The sequence below is a fragment of the Polistes canadensis genome, unplaced genomic scaffold, assembly GCF_001313835.1.
Source record: "Polistes canadensis isolate GaletaPanama2010 unplaced genomic scaffold, ASM131383v1 scaffold_325, whole genome shotgun sequence".
NCBI lineage: Eukaryota > Metazoa > Arthropoda > Insecta > Hymenoptera > Vespidae > Polistes > Polistes canadensis.
This window is the reverse complement of record NW_014569872.1, coordinates 18,576-38,588: the sequence shown is the minus strand read 5'-3', so window position 1 is coordinate 38,588 and position 20,013 is coordinate 18,576. Positions and strand designations below refer to the sequence as shown.

The window sequence follows — 20,013 nt, the reverse complement described above, 5'->3', positions numbered from 1 at the left end:
ATATATATATGAAGTATTAAGTATAGAAATGAATTTCTGTGCCTTTTTAAAATAACTATAAGTATTCATATATATTGCCACACCTTTTTTTAAGAAAAAAGGGGGAACATTAAAAAAAAAAAAAAACAAAAAAAAAAAGAGAATAAATAATATTTATTCAAGGCACTAAGTATTATATCTAAATATATATAAAATATATCTAACGATGTGATATTAATACGTTAGAAAAATAAAAAGTAATAGGTAAGAGACGGATTGTCACTGGGTCTCGGTCAATGAACGGCTACTTACTCCGAGTAGCGGCTTTTCAACACTCATCTGTCGTAACTTCACCAGTTTTTCTTCTCTTTCTTTCATAACATTCCATTGCTCGTTGTAGACGTTGTAAATATTCTTGAAAATGATCTAAGTCATGAAGATTTCTCGAATCGTATCTTCCGAAAGATCGTTTCTGTACAAATGCCATAAGCATGGCAGTGATCATTGGCAGTGTCATACCCAATAGGAAACCCGGTGTCATGATATTTTTTAAACCGTGTTTAGTAAAGCCACGATAAAGTTCCGCCCAAATTCCACCGTCCTCGTGTTCAGGATACTTACCTAATTTACCATAAAGATGGGGCTTGATTTTACCAGTTTTGGCTATGTAATTGTAATAATTGGGATCGTAAGATTGAGCGTATAATTGAGAATAATATATATCCCCTGGTGGGGGTGGATTATTCGCATCAGGAAACCAAGCACTGGCGTCTTCACTGGGTGGTCCGTGAGATGGTGGACCACGATGATGATATCCAGGTGGTGGTGGTTTAGTGTAAATTAATTCGACTGGACCTTTACGTGGTGGAAACGGTCCTATGTTCGAACAAAGAATGATCAAACTTTGTATTATTTTCAAAGAAATGATTTTTACGATTTTTAAATTACTAATACGTGTTATATTTGTAAATTTGGTTCACCAAATAACCAAGTTAGATTTCACGTTAAAAAATTAAACGTTTTGAGAACAAACTCGATCTAATTGATTTTTTAATCAAACATTTTAGATTTATCTTACCTACGATAGGACCTTTAGAAAAAACACCACCAATTCTAGGCTGAGCAAAGGGATATGGTTGACCACGAATCCACCTGTTACGTTGACGCCACATCATTGGAGAAACAATATCGTTTCTTGATTGAATCATTTCAAGGGGATCAGAAAAAATAGACGATTGTTGCAATGCAGTTGGATTTGATATCACTGGACTCGTTTGAACAATCTGAGAAGGTTGCAATATCTGAGAATTGGCCGCATAGTGTGCAGTATAATCATAAGTTTGTCCAGGTATTTGCAATACATTTTGAGGCTGATAAAACAATTGTTTTTGTATAGGATTTGTCACTGATTGTTGTTGTTGTCGTTGAATTTGTTGATTATTATGAGATACAATTTGTATCGGTTGTTTTTGATTTAACGAAATAACGTTATTGGACGTTGATGGTGATTGATTGTTTTGTAAAAAATAATCCAAAGATAATCGAGACTCCTCAGGTGTTTTGGAATTGAGAAACGTGTTCAACGCTATTTCTGCAGGTGTCTTGACCGTATTAGTTACAGGTTGAATTATCTGAGATTGTTGCACTTTGTTATAAACATTATCCGGAAGTTCACGAGCCGATGCAATATTAACCAACTCTGATGTTTCAGTTTGATCGAAGTTTGTTAACGAAACGTCTCGATCGGATTCCTCATCTTCTAATTTCGTATCCTTTGAAATAACATCCTTACTTTCGCGAAATATCGGATACAATTTTTGTGGTCCGTTAATCGATGGTTTAACAACTTTCGATGAAAATTCCGATTCCTCGGCCGTGTATTCGGTATTTTCGGTCAACGGATTACCTTCGTAATTGAGTTGTGCTCGAGTAATTCCAATAACTAGGATAACGATAATAATTGTTATACCTTTCATGATTGATCTACAAACAAAAATTATATACAAAATTGTAATTAAAATTCTATTAAAAGACATAAATGATTTTTTCGTTTACTTTATATCGTAAATTGAAATGTTTTTTGATATACACAAATTAAACGATAATATAATTATATTTATAAAAATAGTTACTACTACAACTATCTTATTAATCGATAATTTTAAATAGATTTTATACGAGCCGATTAGAATGGCGTTTGACCGAACGTATAACTTCAGCGTTATTATGTTGTACTGTTCCACTTACACCGTTTCATGTTTAATAATCCAGGAACAATAAAGCATTTGCGGATGTGCTGCTCCGTATTTATTAAATATATAATATATTTAAAATGTTATCTTTAATGCAACAATTGTACATATTATTTTATTTGAATTTTTGATTTCAAATCTTTTAAATTATTAATTGAAATTATTATTTGAATTCTCGTACGATTCAATAAAAAAAAATATATATATATATTATAATATTATTTAATGATATAAATTTTGAATATATTTGATTCGTACGATTTAATAAAAATATTCGAAAAAATGTTCCTCCCCTTAAAAGGCAGGGTGAGGGGTACGAAGTATAGCAATTTTCCTTACCCTTGGGTCATGTTTTATTAACTTTAAGAAATTTAATTAACATATAATACATTACATAATTACTAAACGTAATTAATTAAAAAAATAATAAATAAAAGATATACGTTTTTGTTTGTATTTTATCACGATTAGATTAGAACACACACGTTCGAACAATCGATGATTACAAATGTTCTAAACGGGAAAGAAAGTCGTCCTAATATTCGAGAGAGAGTGTTGACCGCTGAAATTAAGCCGTTTATGGTTATGGTTATGGTCACGGCAACAAGAGACACAAGGTCAATTCACGAAGATTGTTTCACGCCCAAACGAAAGTATGCTATCATGGTGAACCAAAAAAAGAAAAAAGAAAAAGGAAGAAGATTACGGTGGTCCCGTGCAAACGTTACTGTACCTTTTTTTTCTACTACGTTGCACGAATATATCTGTAAAAAAAAATATTAAAAACTACAGGGAAAAAATAAAAGAAAAAAAAAGATAAAAGATATTTTTTAATAGATTGATCTTTTGAAACACACACTTGCGTAGACGTTTTATTTGTTCATCGAATTTAACGATGAATTGCACCTGTGATTAATTAACAAATAACGAATGTATATTTTATCTAATGATATAATGATTTCTTTCCATCTCTCTCTCTCTCTCTCTCTTGGATAATGCATTCTGACGTATTCGTTTCTAGATGGCTATGATGGCTTTCTAAAAACCGTTAATTCATTACTAATTCAACGCTCGACCGAAATTGAGTAAAGATTTATAAAACCAAATGCAAAAACAACTTTCACGACTGATTCGTGTCCTCCTTCCGGAATGGAAATGGATTATTTTTTTTTCTTTTGTTACAATACAAATTTGTTCTTTTCTGTTTTTTTTTTTGCGATTATTTCATAAAAGTATTTAGAAAAAAAAAGAGGCCCTGTTAACTTACGTTGTTTCGTGCAGATAATCTCACGATTGAAGAATAACGAACCGTGAAAAATTTTTAAATGAACACCCACCGTTTAAACTGTTATTTTTATTATTATTATTATTATTATGATAATATTTATTAAACTCTTGATCTTCACACACACCTTACGTTATTTCAATGGTTGACCATGAATAGTGTGATAAATACGAGGTGAGTATTATAATTCGTCCATCGGTTGGAAAGGGACCAGGAAAACTGAGAGGATCCACAGATAATGAGAAAGGCATTCGCTACGAAACCCCCCTACTTTACTAGCCACACGTCCCCCCTCTTTACTTTTACATCACCTGTTGCATGCACGTTTAAAGTTTAATGTTACGTTAATCAAGTTCACTGTTTGAAACACGTTAATTGTTATTTACCCTATTAGAATAAATCATTATTCGCGTATATATTATCTTTTAATAATATGAAGGATTACTATTATTAATGTTAAAATTTACCATTTAAGGTCAAATGCACGTATCCTGTAATTTGCATAAAATACATATTATTAATTTCAAAGGAAATATATTATTCGTTATCCAATTGAGAGACTAAAAAATCATATTTATATATTAAAGTATATGTATTGTTTTTTTTTGTTTTGTTTGCAAAGGTAGAGAAATAAATATATATACGATGTATCGATAAGTTTAACGTTAAAAGTATTTGTTAAAAAATGATTACAATGTTCTGAATTGTTTGACTAAAATCAATATTTCAATTTGTTCAAAATTCTTGAATAATGATTTGTTCCGTGAATGGTATAACTGTTGTGAAAATTATATAAGTAAATACACTTAATGACAATAAGTAAAGTGCATTTACAACAAGAGTAGAAGGAAAGGAATCATAGTAGTTCGCGAGATAAACGAATGAAAATAGTTTGTTTGACAATGCAGTAACCAAATAACGGTTACTTGCCGCGAAAGACCTACTTCCTTTTCTTTGACGTGTATTATACAGCGAATTCACTGTATATATTTGATCTTTCATCGATGAATAACGCGGATTTAGAGATTTGCTTAACCTCCATAAACGATATAAATGAGGACAAATGCGAATAGGATTTAAACTGACCGATCCACGTACTACGATCCCAAACTACAAGGTGTCGTTTTAGGTGCCGGCCTAGGTTCCAAACCTCCCCCGGCAATGTTAACAATGCCTAGTTTTAGGCATCATTCACATTGCCTAATCCGCCAACTTTTCTTTGCCATTTTATGAACCCTTGCAGATTGATTTACTACGCGAAAAATGGTACTCTACGTGTAGCTAAAAGAGTGCACTTTATTTTAATATAAAAATCATTGAGATCCGCTTGCTCTAAGTATAAAAAATATTTGCCGAAACTTTTCAAAGAAATGGCAAAGTAGGAAAAATTTACAGCATTGCATTCTCTGACATTTTACGAATCTTTGCGAATTAATTTATAACTCGATATAGTATTCTACGCGTAGAAAAAAGAGTGTACTTTAATTTAATATAAGTATTATTAAAATCTATTTACTTTTAGTATAAAAAATATTTACCAAAACTTTTCATAGAAATTGCAAAGATGCACAAATTACAGCATTGAATTCTCTGTCATTTTCTGAACTTTACATGCTAAATTTATTGCCTGTAGCTGTGTGTGTTTGTGCTTGAAAATGTATTCTTTTCAACGTTGTTCAAATAGTAATTTGATATTCTCTATAGAATATCAAAGTATTATGTTCGATTCCTAGGAAAAACTGGAAGAAGTTTTCAATTTCCGACTTCGTCTGAAGACTCTTTGCATTCATAGTAATCCCGAGGAATTATTTGCAATGACTGATTTCCGGCTTTGACAGTAATACATATAAGCAACGCAAAGACAAACCGGGGATGGTCATTTACAGTCTTGTGATTTGGAAATTACGACGTTTAAAGTAATACACAAAAAACACGACGAATATTAATTATTAATTGACACGATTATATTAGATACTTAAAGATTTTTCTTTTTTTTTGTAAATTCTATATCATTATACCTCATTAAAAAAACCAAATGAAATAATGGACATAATATAAATCTTACATCATTATATACACGTAGTTATTAATTCTCGCGTTGAATCCTCTTCAGGGGGTACGGGATAGGAGACCCAGCAACCAACGTCCGTAGGAATGAAACGCGAGAGAAATAGAAGAAGAAAGAAAAAAGAAGATGAAAGAGAGGAGAGAGAGACTAACGCGAGAGTTATATAATTGTAGTAGATTACTTCCATCGTCGTCGTCGTCGTCGTCGTAGTTCGTCACATGCATGCCCATCGTGGTTGCTCTCGTGTGTTTTACTCCCGTTAAAATTCGTGTTACTCTTCAGTCAACATTTCGACACGAAAGAGTGAACGAAAGAGTGAACGAACAATAGTAGCCATTGGTTACGCGTATTGGATGCCATCATGGAAAATGATTCTACCAAGAGTTCGACCATTAATCTAATATGGAAACGTTTGAAAAAATCAATTATTGATATTCACTTAAATCCCGATCAATTATTTTATCGGTGAGTTTAAATGATTTTCAAAAAATTAATCTTTAGAATTATCATTTATATTTTTTTTATTTTTTGTCTTTGAAAGAAAGACGAGTTAGATACGTTGATACGATGCATTCATAATCCGTCGTGTGACCCTGTTTTTATTATAAATTTAAATTATTCAGATTTTACATACAATTTAACATTATAAAAAGATATTATAATGTTTGTCCTAGATATTATTCTTATACGATAAGTCACAAAATTAGTTCTTTTTATTTAATTTCATATATTATCTAATGAATACCATGTGTGTGTGTGTCTTTTTTAAAACAAGTTTCTAATAGCATACATTAACTTAGAAATTACGTTTTTAATCTATCACGAAGTGAGATGCATTTGTTACGATAGCTTATTACTATAATGATAAATAATTAATAATAAAATTGATGAATATTTCTTATAACGTAATATCGTTTAAAAGTGTTTGAATCTAACGATAAGAGACTGAACATAATGATACTTAGATATACGAAGAACTTTAACAAGTAAATTGTCATGAATTTCAATTCCTTGACGGAACTTTAGAGAGACTTGGACGAAGGAATGAATATTATTTTGAAAGAGATCGACGATATTTTTTCAATATAAAATTTATATAAATTATATTCATATATATATATAAGAAATATATAATGTTGAAGTTTAAGGGCGTAGTTCGTTGTACAAGAGCATATTTTAATTAACCGAATTAAAGATAATTTGTCGTTCTATGAATCGTCGTACTCTTAAAGCACATACACACATAATCCTTCATCCATACCAATGCTTCAACGTGTCTGCGTGTGTGAATGTGTGTTTAGATAATTGAACTTTTATACGTTCGAAAAAGAAAAGATTAATTATAAATAATACGAAAGATCACTTGGCCAGATAACTTTCATTTCAGAATTGGCCTAAGCATAGGAAATAAACCATGGGTTTGGTTAATCGTGTCCTTGATCATCAATTGCATATGTTGTCCTGGAATGATATTTTGGAAAGAAGAAGTAGACGATGTTGAACTTTGTTTGCCAATGAATTCGAAAGTACGAGCAGATGCACTTTGGGTTCAAAAACATTTTAGGGATGATCTTAGATATGAAAGTATCATCGTTACTGCACCGAACGTTTTAGAACCAGAAGTGTTACAATCGGTATATAAAAGAAGATCTATAATATAATTTCGTTCTTTGATTAGACGTATTATTCGTATGTGACATATACAATTTACAATCGTAGATCAGTGAAATCGAGAACGAAGTTAAAAATATAGTGGTGAAAAATCATACATGGAAGGACGTGTGCGCAAGGTGAGTGAATATCTGTCCTGTATATATTTTAAATTATTTCGACCAAAATCTTCTTTAAATCCACAATAAGTTGGATGAGAAAAAATAATATCATCGAATTAATTTTTACCAAGAAATTAATTGCGAAGGAATAATCATCCTTGTAGAATAAATATCAATTTGAAATACGAAAAGTATCGTTTGATAGAAATAATTGTAAATAATATCGAACGATATATTATCGATTTTTTAATACGAAACATTGTCGTCATTATTATTATTATTATCATTATAATAGTTTTTTAACGTGGTTCGAAGAGGATGAACATTTGCTGTTCGAAGATGTACACAATTACGAATTTTCCGACGAAATAATGAAGAATTTGAACCAAACAATGCTGAAGGATGGATGTATATATCAATCACTTTTAAAACTCTGGCAAGGAGACGATATATCTGCGTTAACGAAAAAAAAAGTATTGAGAGACGTCACGAAGGCAGTAAGAGACAAGTGAGTTTAATATATGCGCTATTTTACATATTTATTTTTTTGTTTTGTTATCAAAATAAATTCAATGCAACTCGCGAAGATTATTTTCAATAATACTAATAATACTTTGAAGCAATTACGTGTGAACATTCGAAAACTGTTGAAACATTAACATATATACGCGTATTTTATATAAAAATTAATAAGGGTTTTAATATATATATATATACATATATATATTCATGAGAAAATTCTTATTCTTAGACTTAGAATAAAATAATTCGTCCTTTCTGATTTGAACGATCATCATTTAACAGTTTGAAAGAATTAAATTACTAGAACGTGAAATGGCTAGCAAACTGGGAAGCAAAGACTGTTAAAAAACTGAACTATTACCATGAATTTCTTTTTACTATTTTTCTCTGTTGAATTCTTCGAAATTATATAGAAAATGTTTGAACAAATTGTCGCGATAAAAGATATTTATATTACTATCATTATATTGGCATTGAAATCTTTCTCGGCTTTTTTCTTTTAAATAAAATTTGACGTGTTTAAAAAAAAGAAAACAAAATATCATTATGTCCAGATCTAAAAACCACATACTGCACAATGTCGTACCGTTGTTATCGGATATCGAATACGACGAAATGAATAACGTGAAATCTGCAAAAGCAACGATATTGAATTGGATGTTAAAAAAATCCAATCCTTATTCTCCCGAATGGGAATTGGAATTTATCGAGCGTGTACTCAATGGAAATCGTAGTCTACCTTTGGGCATGGAAATATATGCGGTTTCATCGAGAAGTTTTAAGGATGTCTTACATGAAGTTATGATGAATAACATGCCGATATTATGTTGCGGATTATCATTAATTACCATTTATGTATTGTTCATGATCGGCAAATGTAATGCCATAGAGCAAAGATTGTACCTTTCCTTAATGGGTGTTTCCGTTGTTGGTCAAGCATTGATATCTTCTTACGGAGTATGCTATTATTTAGGGTACTTTTACGGGCCGTTACATCGTGTATTACCGTTTCTTTTACTTGGCATTGGCGTTGACGACATGTTCGTTATAATGCATAGTCTTGAAATGCAATCGGAGAGTGATAAAGCTCTAGAAATTCCATTGCGTATCGCCAAAGTTGTTCAACACGCAGGTACGCTAATGATGATCATGATAAAGCTAATACTTTTAAATAGATCATATAAATAATCGTTTTAATCCCCTACACGAATTTGTATTTTTTTGTTTGTTAACAGGAATGTCCATTACTGTGACGTCTTTTACCAATTTAGTTGCTTTTGGAATTGGCATGACGACAATGATGCCATTTCTCAAATCATTTTGCATGTTTGCAACTATGGGAATATTATTTCTATATATATTCGAATTGACTTTTTTTGTTAGTTGTTTGGTATACGATGAGAGACGATTAGAAAATAAAAGAGAAGGCTGCTGTTGTCGGCCAAGATCGGAATGGAAACGTAACGAATGCAGTAAACGAAATCTGCAACAGATCATCTTCGAGAATTACATCGGACCGTTTCTAATGAAAACTTATGTTAAAGTTGTCGTAATAACGATCACGGTGTGTCTCGTGTGTGTCAATATTTGGGCCATATTTCAGTTGGAGCAAGACTTCGATCCACTCTTGTACTTAAATCAAGATTCTTATCCAATACGTTTTAACGAGAAGCTAAAGGAATATTTTCCTGCATATGGTAAACACGGTGCCGTTTATATTACCGATGTAGACTATTACGAAGATCGTGATTCTTTATTTAGATTGGTCGATACTTTGAAGAACAATTCTTTTATTAATAATCATATTTTGGATCCATGGTTTATAGCATATGATAAGTGGTTGAATAATACTAATAAAGGTACGTTGTTAGAAAAAAATATATGTTTCGATAAAACATTTTGATAAATGTATGTACATATATATATATATATATATATATATATATATACTATTTTTCCTATAGCACATTATATTGAAAGTAAGGATGAATATTATGGTGTCCTTACGGAATATTTATTGCTAACTATGGAAGGCCAAGCACATATAAAAGATATTAAATTTGACAAATTACCTATTGATGATTATAACATAACGGTATGTAATTATTTTCATTAAAATTATCTTTTCGTAAAGATTAATATATACAGTATGCAGTATAAAAAACAATACTGAAATTACAAATATGTTCTGAATATTAAAATTATAATAGGTAGGTGACGACAGAAACGCATATTAAGCTGCATCAGTACAGCACGAGTTTTAAATGTGCAAGTAACATCTCTGATGGAATTCTGATTAAACCCTTTGCACAATGCTCATATGCAACATTCAGTATTGTTTGTTTTGCTGTATACTGTATTTTATTGCATACTTAAACTTTCTTTTTATGCTTCAGTCCTCTAGAATTCCAATACAACATGTACTTGTTAATAGAACATCGGATCAAATAAAAGCAATGCAATCTATGAGTGAATTAATAGAGATCACTAATTTGTCTCATTCTCATGTAGTCATATATTCCCCAGAATATGTATCATGGTCAGCTAACAAGGTAAGTGAAATATGATCTTTCATAGTCAGCATTAACAAGGTTAATGAAATATGAATTTTGAATTTTTATAGTAACATTATTATTTTGCAGATAATCGGAGAAGAATTAATCAGGAACTTGAGTTTAGCAATAGTAGCTATTGGATTAGTAACAATACTTTTATTGAGAAACTTACTAGCATCATTTTGGGTTATTAGTTGTGTAATATTTACACTGATAGATCTTTTAGGTTCTATGCACTTTTTAGGATTGATTGTTGAAATTTCATCTAGTATTCTTGTTCTACTTTGTATTGGATTAGCAGTAGATTATGCTTCACACGTAGGATTAGAATTTATAAGAAGAACAGGTTCCAAAAATGGTATGTGTGTTGGAGTATCTATTTATAGCGGAGAATCTTTTGTAAACGATTAAAAATTTTTTTATTACACAGAGCGTGCGATCGCAACATTGAAGATTATCGGGCCACCTGTTTTTAATGGAGGCTTTAGTACTTTCCTTGCATTTATTTTATTAGCTTCTAGTAAAGCATATCTCTTTAGTACCTTCTTTAAGGTACAATTTAATATTTACATACATTACATGAAAAAAATATTATTATATAAATTCTTACAAAAAAAAAAGAAAAGAAAGACAAAAGAAATAAAATTTTTATTATTTTATAGTTGTTTACTGCTGTGGTAGCATTCGGATTGTTTCATGGACTGTTATTTTTACCTATTATTTTAAGCCTATTGGGACCAAACGAAAGAAAAGTAACAAATAATACTCCAAAGGAATGCGATATGAAAGAAGCTAATGGATATTACACTGTTCACTTACCAAACAAAGCAGAAGGTATTAATCAACAGCGATGGTAAAATATTAATAACAAGTTTCTATAGTTTCGACCATTTTGTTAACTTGCATTAATTTTGTTTACAGATGCAGGAGGTGGACGAGAAAATTAAGTATTTCAACTACTGCAAAGACTGAATAAATAAGAAATTGACTATCTGTAACTTCGATGCAAGAAGAATATTAAGAGTATAATAGTATAAATGTCTTTCTTTCTTTTTTTAAAATAAAAATTTATAATGTGCAAATATCAGCGAATCATTAAAGATTATTTTTTTCTCCCTGACTTAACTACTGTCCATCCAGAAAATTCAGTCTCCATACTTTCTTCTTTTTCATCGCTTTCAGAAGAATCACTTCTAATTTCAATCTTAGTAAGTTTCTTATTAATTTGGGTAAGTAAATTTGGTTGTAAAACCCACGGTTGTACCGGTGGTAATTTTTGAAGCTCTGACTCGGCCTGCGTTACATTGCCTACTTTGTAGTTAAAATAAAATGTATACAATTCATCGGCTATTTGCTGGCTACTGAAATCTTGAAGTTCGGTATTAAATACATCTTCCATGTAATCTTCTAGTATACATTCAACTTCACTTTTACACAAATTCTCTAAAAAAAAAGAAAGAGTATCTATTAAAGAGATATCGCATATTTAATATTTTACATATTAACTTTAGAATATACATAGCAATATATATATACCGGTCTCAGTCAAAATATTTGCAACGTATTGACAAAATTGATGGACCTCTGCTGTGGTTCCCATATCATTTTCAACTGCTAACTAAAATGAAAATTTTTATATAGCTTATTATTTATACATATACATATATGTTTATATTTATACATATATATATTTTTATATAGTTTATTATTTTAACAAATTAAAGTATTATTTATAAAGTTAATATAAAAAGATACGAAAAAGTATATAAAACAACTGTTTAAATAAAAAATCATAGAAATAAATACGTACTTTTAATGCTGTCCAATTACTAAAAACACGATATATCAGAGAACGAAAAAAATGCCCTCTTTCACCCATTATAAATGATTTGAGTTTAAATGATTAAAATAATTAAAATTTGTTTAAAAAATAATTACTTATTTAATTACCACGTGAACTGATATTAAATAATTAGTTTTTTTAAGGTTATGATTCGTATTCAACACGTAAATAGAAAATATCTTATCACGATTCGTAGCTTTTAACATTAATAATGTTGCTTTTAATAATTAATTTTATAATTAATAAATAACACTGCAACAATATATTACGTTATTATTAAATACACAAGATATCACAATAATTAATTTAATACAAAAATACAAAGTATGTTTTCCGGCTTAATAGTTATAAACATATCGAAATTCAAAGATGTCGTTGTAGTCACTTTCGATATAATCATATCGATATTTTACTATAAATTATCGATTGATGGTAATTCGAGTTATTTACAAATATTATATCAATCAGGGATGATTCCTATAATTTTAATATTTGTTAGTTTAGTTTAATGTTTTAAAAAATTCATATCTTACATTATATAAAACACAAAATAAATCAAAAATTAAAATTACAAAATCTAGACTTTTATTTCATAATTTCCTATCCGAAATTATGAAATGCGTGCGAGTATGAAAGATATGTAGCTGTTCTATTTATTTAAATGCTTAAGTAGAAATCAATGATATGTATAAATGTAACTATGATAAATAGTAAAATATCAATTATATGAAAGAATTAAAAAAAGATTTTGGAATCGTTTCGAAATCAATATAGAATAAAATACTATATAATAATATATAAAGAATACTCTTTTGAAATAAAGGTTCTTCGTACCTTTTTTATAAACAGAATACAGTACCCTGCGCAGTGATGACTTCGCGAGGGTAAAATGTACCTATAATATATATAATATTTAATATTTAAAGTATGTTAATAACTATTTAACATTGTTTGTTAACAACAAACCTATGAGATTTTCTTCTATTTGAACTTCTTAAATGACTACTTTTTAAAATATATGTATAAATGCATTCACACACACATGTTTATACATTAAAAATTAAATGTAATTATTTAAAATTTTATTACAATATACTATCAAAGAATACACAGTATTCTTTGTAGTAAATAATACAGTATTCTTTGATAGTATTGTACCATTGTCGTGTTAAGTACCTACTTTTGTCCACTGGTGGTCCGGTAGTAACGAAGAAGAATCTGATTAAATAAAAAATGGAACTTGTGAGTTTCTATGTACTTCTGTATTTTTTGATTTAATAGACGAATATTTGTAACGTCAAAGAAATCGATGTTATAATTAGCATTCGAAATATGCGATATGTCAATTATTAATCCTATATCAATATCATTCCTTTTCATTTAAATATATTTTCAATAATTTCCGGAGGGAAACTTTATTGTTGACAATAGATTACAAAAAATATACGACATATGTATATATATATATTGCTTTGTACATTGATATATAAAAAGTACTTTCTCTTAATAAAGTCTTTCTTTAAAAAACAAAAACTTAATTGTAAATAATAGCAGTCGTTTTACATTAAAAATTTTCATTGTTCTCTTAATAATATAATCAACAGTAGATGTATATAACATACAACGTATTTATTGAATAATTTCTTTAAAAAACGAATGTTTCAATCGATTACACCATTGTGGGAGGTTGTAAAACAGCCGGAGCCCTTCTGACTTTCAATGCTTCTGGACTCATAGTTCGAGCTTGTTTTGCTATTTGATCGTAATCGTATAGAACTGCTAAATTTCCGTCTTGTGTTGATTTACTCGGAGAACCTTTATTCACCGATAAGTTTTTTGTTGTTTTTTGACGATCCATCGAAGCATTATTACCATAAAGAGCATCAGCTGCTATACTACCTTCGTCTTCTTCGCATCTATACCGTCTTTGTTTTATTCTTAACATTGAATAAATTCCTATCGATATCAAAAGGAGTAGGAGCAACAAACCAATGGCCGAAGCGGCAGCGATCACTTTCATTTCCGATGGATCGCGAATAATCAATTTGATATTCGTCGAATCTCTACCTTTTTCACTTTCCACTAAAAGAGTATACATACGTGAGTCTTCTTTGTGGAGATTTTTGATCTCCAATTTAGCCCAATAACAATTCGTTACTATCTTATCTTCGATAATCGGTTCTAACGGTAACGCTTCGTATTTTGGTTGTATGCTTTCACCTAAAAAATAAATAAGAAATTTGAACAAACTTACAAAAATTCATCTAATAATAACTCGGACGTCTCTCAATAAATTAATTTATTAACATTGTAATATATATATATTTGAATTTATGAATTTTATTGAACTCTTGTACAATTGAAAATGTATATATTACCTGCTCTAATATGAGAACTCCCCCATTGCCAAGCAACGAGTCGAGGTGGTGGTCGAGAACAAAAGCGAGACTTTAATCGATGCACGGGTTCACCGGCCCATCCTATTGACTCATAAGTCCCATTCTTACCGGAACTGGACGGTCTGGCTTGTATCTCTGGAGGTCCGGTAACGTGTAACATGTAACGTACATCGCTAGGCGTTTCCCTTTTCGTTCCACTTATCATGTTAAATGCTATACAACGATATTCCCCTTCGTCCGACCACATGACATTTTCCAGACGTAAACGTTTTCCAGAATCCTTAGCACGAGTTGGATTCTCAATAGTCTTTTCGGTTGTACCACCACGCAAATGTATCCACTTGTAACGTGGTATTGGATTACCCTCAAATTCTGGACATTCGAACGTTTCCACGTTTGAACCAAGTTGTGTTGTTTCTTCTATCTCCATCAGGGTTTCATTATCATTAGAATTTTCCATTCTTTTCGCTCGTGGTGCAACTGTTAGAACAACAATGTAATAATAAATTCAAGACAAAAATATCATCGCTAATAATATACTTATCGATAATTATATCCCGTAGAAATTTTCTATTTATTTTTTTTTTCCAATTAGACTAATATGTAAGTTATGCAGAAAAAAATCTATGAAATTATAAGAAATTAATTAAAAAACAATAGAGATCATCAAAGGGTAACAACTTTCTGCATAACTTGGCGCCTAATTATTATATCTAAATAATAGATCAATGGACTATATACGAATATATATATATATATAAAGCTTTATAATCTATGCACATAATTACAATGCCCTACAGAATAAAAACATAAAAATACAATACGAGTTTTCCCATAGGCTATAAATTGAAACCAAATCTTTTGTATGATGACCGTTCCGACAACTAATTGTCAACCATCTATAGGCCTCTTGTTATTCTTTTCACATCTAATCTACATAAATCGAAACTATATCTACGATATATTCACATGCAATTATATGTTTGGTAATTCTACAACGTTTGTTATTTTATATACGAACTTGCATTAAAACAAATTGATTTATATAGGTTTGATTAGATAGGATGATAACGCGAAAATAAATTGTAAATAAAAACTGAATGATTTATTTCGAAAATATCGTGGAAAAAAAAGTACTTGTAATTTGTACGAACATTGAACGTCGAGTGCATAATTAGCCTGTGGGCTTTCACCGATAATGTTAACAGCCTTGCAGGAATAAAGCCCAGCATCATCCCTCTTAACCGGTTCGAATCTCAATTCGGATATTGTTGAGGTGTTATTACTGTTGGTTCTGTTCTCTGTTAGTAATAAAATATTATCGTCACTTATAGGAGTCGAATCTTTGAACCACTTGATCATAGCACTCGGATTAGCATCCGCAATACATTTTAAATTCATAAAACTCGCCGAATCCTCCAACGAGCTTGTCAGCCATCGAGGGCTCGTTTGAAATCTCACTTCTGGAGAATCTGTAACGTTTAAAAAAGTGGTTAAAACAAGTAAAAGTAATAATTCATTGAATTCAACGAATATTTTCAACGACAAGACAATTGATTAACATTGAAATATTAATTGTAGCAAATAATTCGCGGTGTGCCCTCTTTTCAAAATAATTTAATATTTATTTATAAATTAATCGTATGCAATATACGTTGTTATTATTCGAAATAGTCTTCGTTATCTTCGATAAATTTTAATTTATCTTTCAGACAATTGTCGAATTTTTTTTCTTGACGTAACAAAATGCGATGAGATTTTGATGCAATGTATTTAATATATATCAAGGCAACCAATTAATTTCTCTACACCTAGATTGCATTATTTATGTACATTTGTAGTAGATATATTTAAGAATAAAAAATTGTAAACATACAATGGATATTCAGTTGAGATTCTGCAGTAGCTGGTACTGGACTAGATGGATGAATGGTGATGCATCGAATCATTCGACCATGATATTCTCGACGACCACGAATCCGTAAAAGACTGTGAGCTGCCCAAGTTTTAGGATTATCCACTTCGGTGGCGTTCATTTGTTCTCTCAGTGGTTCGACTTCCTCATCTCCTATGAACCTGTATCAACGAAAGATGATGATCGTTCTCTTTTCCATCAATAAATAATTCATAAAGCTAAAGAACGAGAAGAAAATTATTCACTACCGTACTATAGAAATCATCATTCTCGTCTTTGGTTTTATCGTCGTTAAATCGTTTTGCCATTTCGACCGAGAAACACCACAGTACCGTGAAACGATGCTCGTAATTTTGTTTCTTTTATCTTTTCTTTACTATTTTTTTTTTTTTTTTCTTTTTTTTCTAAGCACTAGGATCGTTTACATAATTATATATATACAAGGTGTTTCATACTACGTGGAAAATATTAAGTTGTATGCTTCTTTTGGTTATTCATATTAAATGGCATAGAAAAAGATTAATTCTTTGACTGCTAAAGGCATTGATATTATTAATACTAATAATGATAATTTTTAATCGAGCTTAGTTTTGCTTTATTTATTTATTAAATTATGAATTATATTGATTCTGATTTATCTGTTGCTTTTATTATTCATACTGTATAAACTTTATTCGTATGTATAGTCTCTTTATATAATCTTGTATAATATTTAATATTTTTCGCATAATATGAAACACCTTGTATACAAAAAGAAAATATATAAATATATATATATAAAAGAAATGAACGTCAATTTCTCTAGTACTATTATCTTCAAAGAACAATCAAATAAGATGCAACTAAATGCATTAGACCGTGAAACCAAAGAGACGAACTCTCTAGAATTGCTTTGTCCGGTATAAGCAAAACGTTTCGTGGTTTTGCTATAAATTACGGTCACATTTTTTTTCTATGCAAATATAATCAATATGTGTGTTCCTTGTTATTAGAAGAAGAAAAAAAGAAATAAAGAGAAATCTTACATTAGTTTTTTCTTTTTTATAATATTTTTCTGTTTATAAGTTTAAATTGCATCCCCGCGAAAATGCAACCACTTAACATTCTTTTATATTCGTCTAAGAAAAAACATTACGACGCGTGTGTTTAACACGTCAATTAAAAGTATAAAAATTGATTTGACAAATTTTACAAATAGCTCTCAACGTTTAATGGTATAATTTAAAATAATATCAATCTATTAGCACGTTGTGAGTTTTATTTTTATTTCAAAACTTTTACTTATTTTCTTTCCTTTATCTTCGATGCATTCGTCATAGGAAGAAAATGTTGTATCTTTAAAAGCATGTTCGAGGGTCTCGCTAATGGTCTGAAGGAACGCTCGAAGAACACTTAAAAGATTAACTACTTCGAAAAGCATTAAGCTTTTAGATTATTCTGTAACATTTCGGTCACTGTCGAATCTAGAGATTTAAATATTACGAATAAGAGTATGGTGTAAAAGAATGTTGCAAGTATTGTTTGAAAATATTCAACATAATTGCTATTAAATGAATTATAACATAATATAATATAATTCGATCATTTTGTTAATTATTTTTATAAATCGTAAATCGTAAAGAAAAGACAATTGTTTCAAATCTATTAAATATAAACATACCTAAGCAAATAATTTAAATTAACAATATATTGGCAAATACGAGATATAATGTATAAAAGTTAATAGATTAAAAATAAAATATTAAAACAAAGGTAAGTATTATTATATATTATTATTATTATTATTATTATTATTCACTCACCACTTTATAAGGGCTACCGGATTTCCATATCTAGATACGCAGGAAATCGTCACTTCCTGTCCTTCCCTCAACGTTAGGGAGGTATTTAAAATCGTACCCCCGTACTCCAAACTCGGTTTTCTCGGTTTAACTGAAACAATCATTTTGTTTGTTATGCATTAGAAATGAATAAACGTTTATTGATAAAGTCTAACCCATAATCTAATTTAAAAAGTAGTATGATAGTCAGATAAAACAGTAATTTGTCTTACTTATCGAGATTTTTGGGTTACTTTTGAAAAAGTATTCATCAATCTCCGTATAACGGAAGTGTGTCTTTCGTAGTCCGAGAGATTTAAACGTTCACCGAACATGAATTTTCAATTACATGCGATTCTTTAAAAGATACCAGTAAAAGTAGAACGGAACCACGAACTTGTCCGTCTTGAACGAATTTAAAGTGAATTTAGAAAACATTTATTTCATCGCTAATGTATGTGTGTGTGTAACATGTGTAACAGCATTCGATTGAAGCGTAACATCTTATTTTCCTATAGATTTAAATTTCGCGCGTAAATTTAATATCGTTTAATTTCACCCCTTATAAGATTATTATTAAATCTTATCAAATTCGAAATAGACACATTTTATTAACCGAGATATTTAATGTTTCTTTTTTTAATTATTATATAATTAAAAAGAAAAGAAAATAATACAAAACAATTTCTGTATTATATCAATCATCAATTGAAATTTTAATTGAAGATAAATATAATTCTTGTATCCTTAGGAATGTAATTAAAAATATTTGTTTAATACCTCGAACGAGTAGACGTGCAGGTAATGATGTCAATGCATCTTGTCGCATAAAATCACCGGAAGTAACTTGACACTCCCAAAAACCATCGTCAAATTCGAGAGATGCTCTTCTAATCAAAAGAGTACAATCGTTACTACGTAAACTAAACCACTCGTATTTGTCCGGATATATTCCGACAGGTTTACGATCCTTTTGCCAAATACACTGTCCCTTTTTATCTTGCACCTTACAAGGTAATTGTACATCGTGACCAGCCGATACTTCTTGATAAATAGCCGGTACTTCCTTGAATCTTTGCTGTGCCCTTACGACGATCGCAATTTCAATGACGATCGTTAAACGAAGGATCGTCGAAGGGACGCGCGGGAATTTCATCTTCGTTCGAACGATGAAAACCGCGCCACTTCGACTTCACCGTTTATTGTTCATTCTATTATCCGAATCATGTTTATTTAAATATCACTCAATGATTAATAAAACAATTATTATAAAATATATCGTGTTCGCATAGATATTTAAAAAAAAAACAACAACAAAAGTAAACGTATAATAAATATAAAAAAAATATGAGATCGTATCTTTATAGATAAATCGCGTACATATAAATTATATATTTAAACGAGTTTAACTAGATAATAAGCAAGTTCACTGATTGGATACACTAACTCCTTTGTACGAATAAAACACGAGACACTTTTGAAAAATAAAAAGAAAAATAGAGAAACAAATATTGAATTCAAATAATTCGCGATTATTTGGCGCGAGTTGGTTTTCTTTTCTTTAAATTGTGAATCGTCTTTACTTTACATTTGTTTGTTTTCG

General features: G+C 29.9%; 4 protein-coding genes across 8 annotated transcripts; 1 reads left to right on the top strand and 3 right to left on the bottom strand.

The window, feature by feature from the left end:
- Positions 1–171: 171 nt before the first annotated feature.
- LOC106791605 lies at positions 172–5,676 on the bottom strand. 4 transcript variants are annotated; one of them, XM_014757354.1, is made up of 4 exons: positions 5,582–5,676; positions 1,058–1,962; positions 601–855; positions 325–451 (listed from the first exon to the last, which is right to left on the bottom strand). In XM_014757354.1, the coding sequence occupies exons 1-4, from the start codon at positions 5,584–5,586 to the stop codon at positions 411–413; spliced, it is 1,206 nt and encodes a 401-aa protein (XP_014612840.1). In that variant the 5' UTR covers positions 5,587–5,676; the 3' UTR covers positions 325–410. The 4 variants fall into 4 exon arrangements, with proteins under 4 accessions (XP_014612837.1, XP_014612838.1, XP_014612839.1 ...); XM_014757351.1 differs by having other exon boundaries at positions 172–855; XM_014757352.1 differs by lacking the exon at positions 5,582–5,676 and adding an exon at positions 3,644–3,722 and having other exon boundaries at positions 172–855.
- Positions 5,677–5,770: 94 nt separating this feature from the next.
- Positions 5,771–11,515, top strand: LOC106791613 (patched domain-containing protein 3-like). 2 transcript variants are annotated; one of them, XM_014757392.1, is made up of 12 exons: positions 5,771–6,049; positions 6,972–7,218; positions 7,304–7,374; positions 7,652–7,864; positions 8,433–9,010; positions 9,114–9,737; positions 9,843–9,973; positions 10,275–10,430; positions 10,521–10,791; positions 10,864–10,985; positions 11,096–11,267; positions 11,355–11,515. In XM_014757392.1, exons 1-12 carry the CDS (start codon positions 5,946–5,948, stop codon positions 11,378–11,380), a joined length of 2,715 nt encoding a protein of 904 aa, XP_014612878.1. In that variant the 5' UTR covers positions 5,771–5,945; the 3' UTR covers positions 11,381–11,515. The 2 variants fall into 2 exon arrangements, with proteins under 2 accessions (XP_014612878.1, XP_014612879.1); XM_014757393.1 differs by having other exon boundaries at positions 11,096–11,286.
- On the bottom strand, positions 11,320–12,641 carry LOC106791614. Its single transcript, XM_014757394.1, has 3 exons — positions 12,244–12,641; positions 11,970–12,051; positions 11,320–11,876 (listed from the first exon to the last, which is right to left on the bottom strand). The coding sequence occupies exons 1-3, from the start codon at positions 12,310–12,312 to the stop codon at positions 11,536–11,538; spliced, it is 492 nt and encodes a 163-aa protein (XP_014612880.1). The 5' UTR covers positions 12,313–12,641; the 3' UTR covers positions 11,320–11,535.
- Positions 12,642–13,838: 1,197 nt separating this feature from the next.
- On the bottom strand, positions 13,839–19,676 carry LOC106791604 (hemicentin-2-like). The gene is made up of 6 exons (XM_014757350.1): positions 19,191–19,676; positions 18,393–18,522; positions 16,552–16,751; positions 15,830–16,147; positions 14,655–15,155; positions 13,839–14,496 (listed from the first exon to the last, which is right to left on the bottom strand). The coding sequence occupies exons 1-6, from the start codon at positions 19,564–19,566 to the stop codon at positions 13,946–13,948; spliced, it is 2,076 nt and encodes a 691-aa protein (XP_014612836.1). The 5' UTR covers positions 19,567–19,676; the 3' UTR covers positions 13,839–13,945.
- Between the last annotated feature and the right edge of the window lie 337 nt (positions 19,677–20,013).

Coding starts and splice junctions, on each gene's coding strand:
- LOC106791604 (XM_014757350.1), bottom strand. CDS start 19,566: ATGAAATTCCCGCGCGTCCCTTCGACGATCCTTCGTTTAACGATCGTC. Junction 16,752..18,392: donor CCGGTAGCCCTTATAAAGTG/GTGAGTGAATAA, acceptor TCGTTGATACAG/GTTCATAGGAGATGAGGAAG. Junction 14,497..14,654: donor GAGTTCTCATATTAGAGCAG/GTAATATATACA, acceptor TTTATTTTTTAG/GTGAAAGCATACAACCAAAA.
- LOC106791613 (XM_014757392.1), top strand. CDS start 5,946: ATGGAAAATGATTCTACCAAGAGTTCGACCATTAATCTAATATGGAAA. Junction 9,738..9,842: donor GTTGAATAATACTAATAAAG/GTACGTTGTTAG, acceptor TTTTTCCTATAG/CACATTATATTGAAAGTAAG. Junction 10,431..10,520: donor TATCATGGTCAGCTAACAAG/GTAAGTGAAATA, acceptor ATTATTTTGCAG/ATAATCGGAGAAGAATTAAT.
- LOC106791605 (XM_014757351.1), bottom strand. Junction 856..1,057: donor TTCTAAAGGTCCTATCGTAG/GTAAGATAAATC, acceptor GTTCGAACATAG/GACCGTTTCCACCACGTAAA.
- LOC106791614 (XM_014757394.1), bottom strand. CDS start 12,312: ATGGGTGAAAGAGGGCATTTTTTTCGTTCTCTGATATATCGTGTTTTT. Junction 12,052..12,243: donor GTAATTGGACAGCATTAAAA/GTACGTATTTAT, acceptor TTTTCATTTTAG/TTAGCAGTTGAAAATGATAT. Junction 11,877..11,969: donor AAATATTTTGACTGAGACCG/GTATATATATAT, acceptor CTTTTTTTTTAG/AGAATTTGTGTAAAAGTGAA.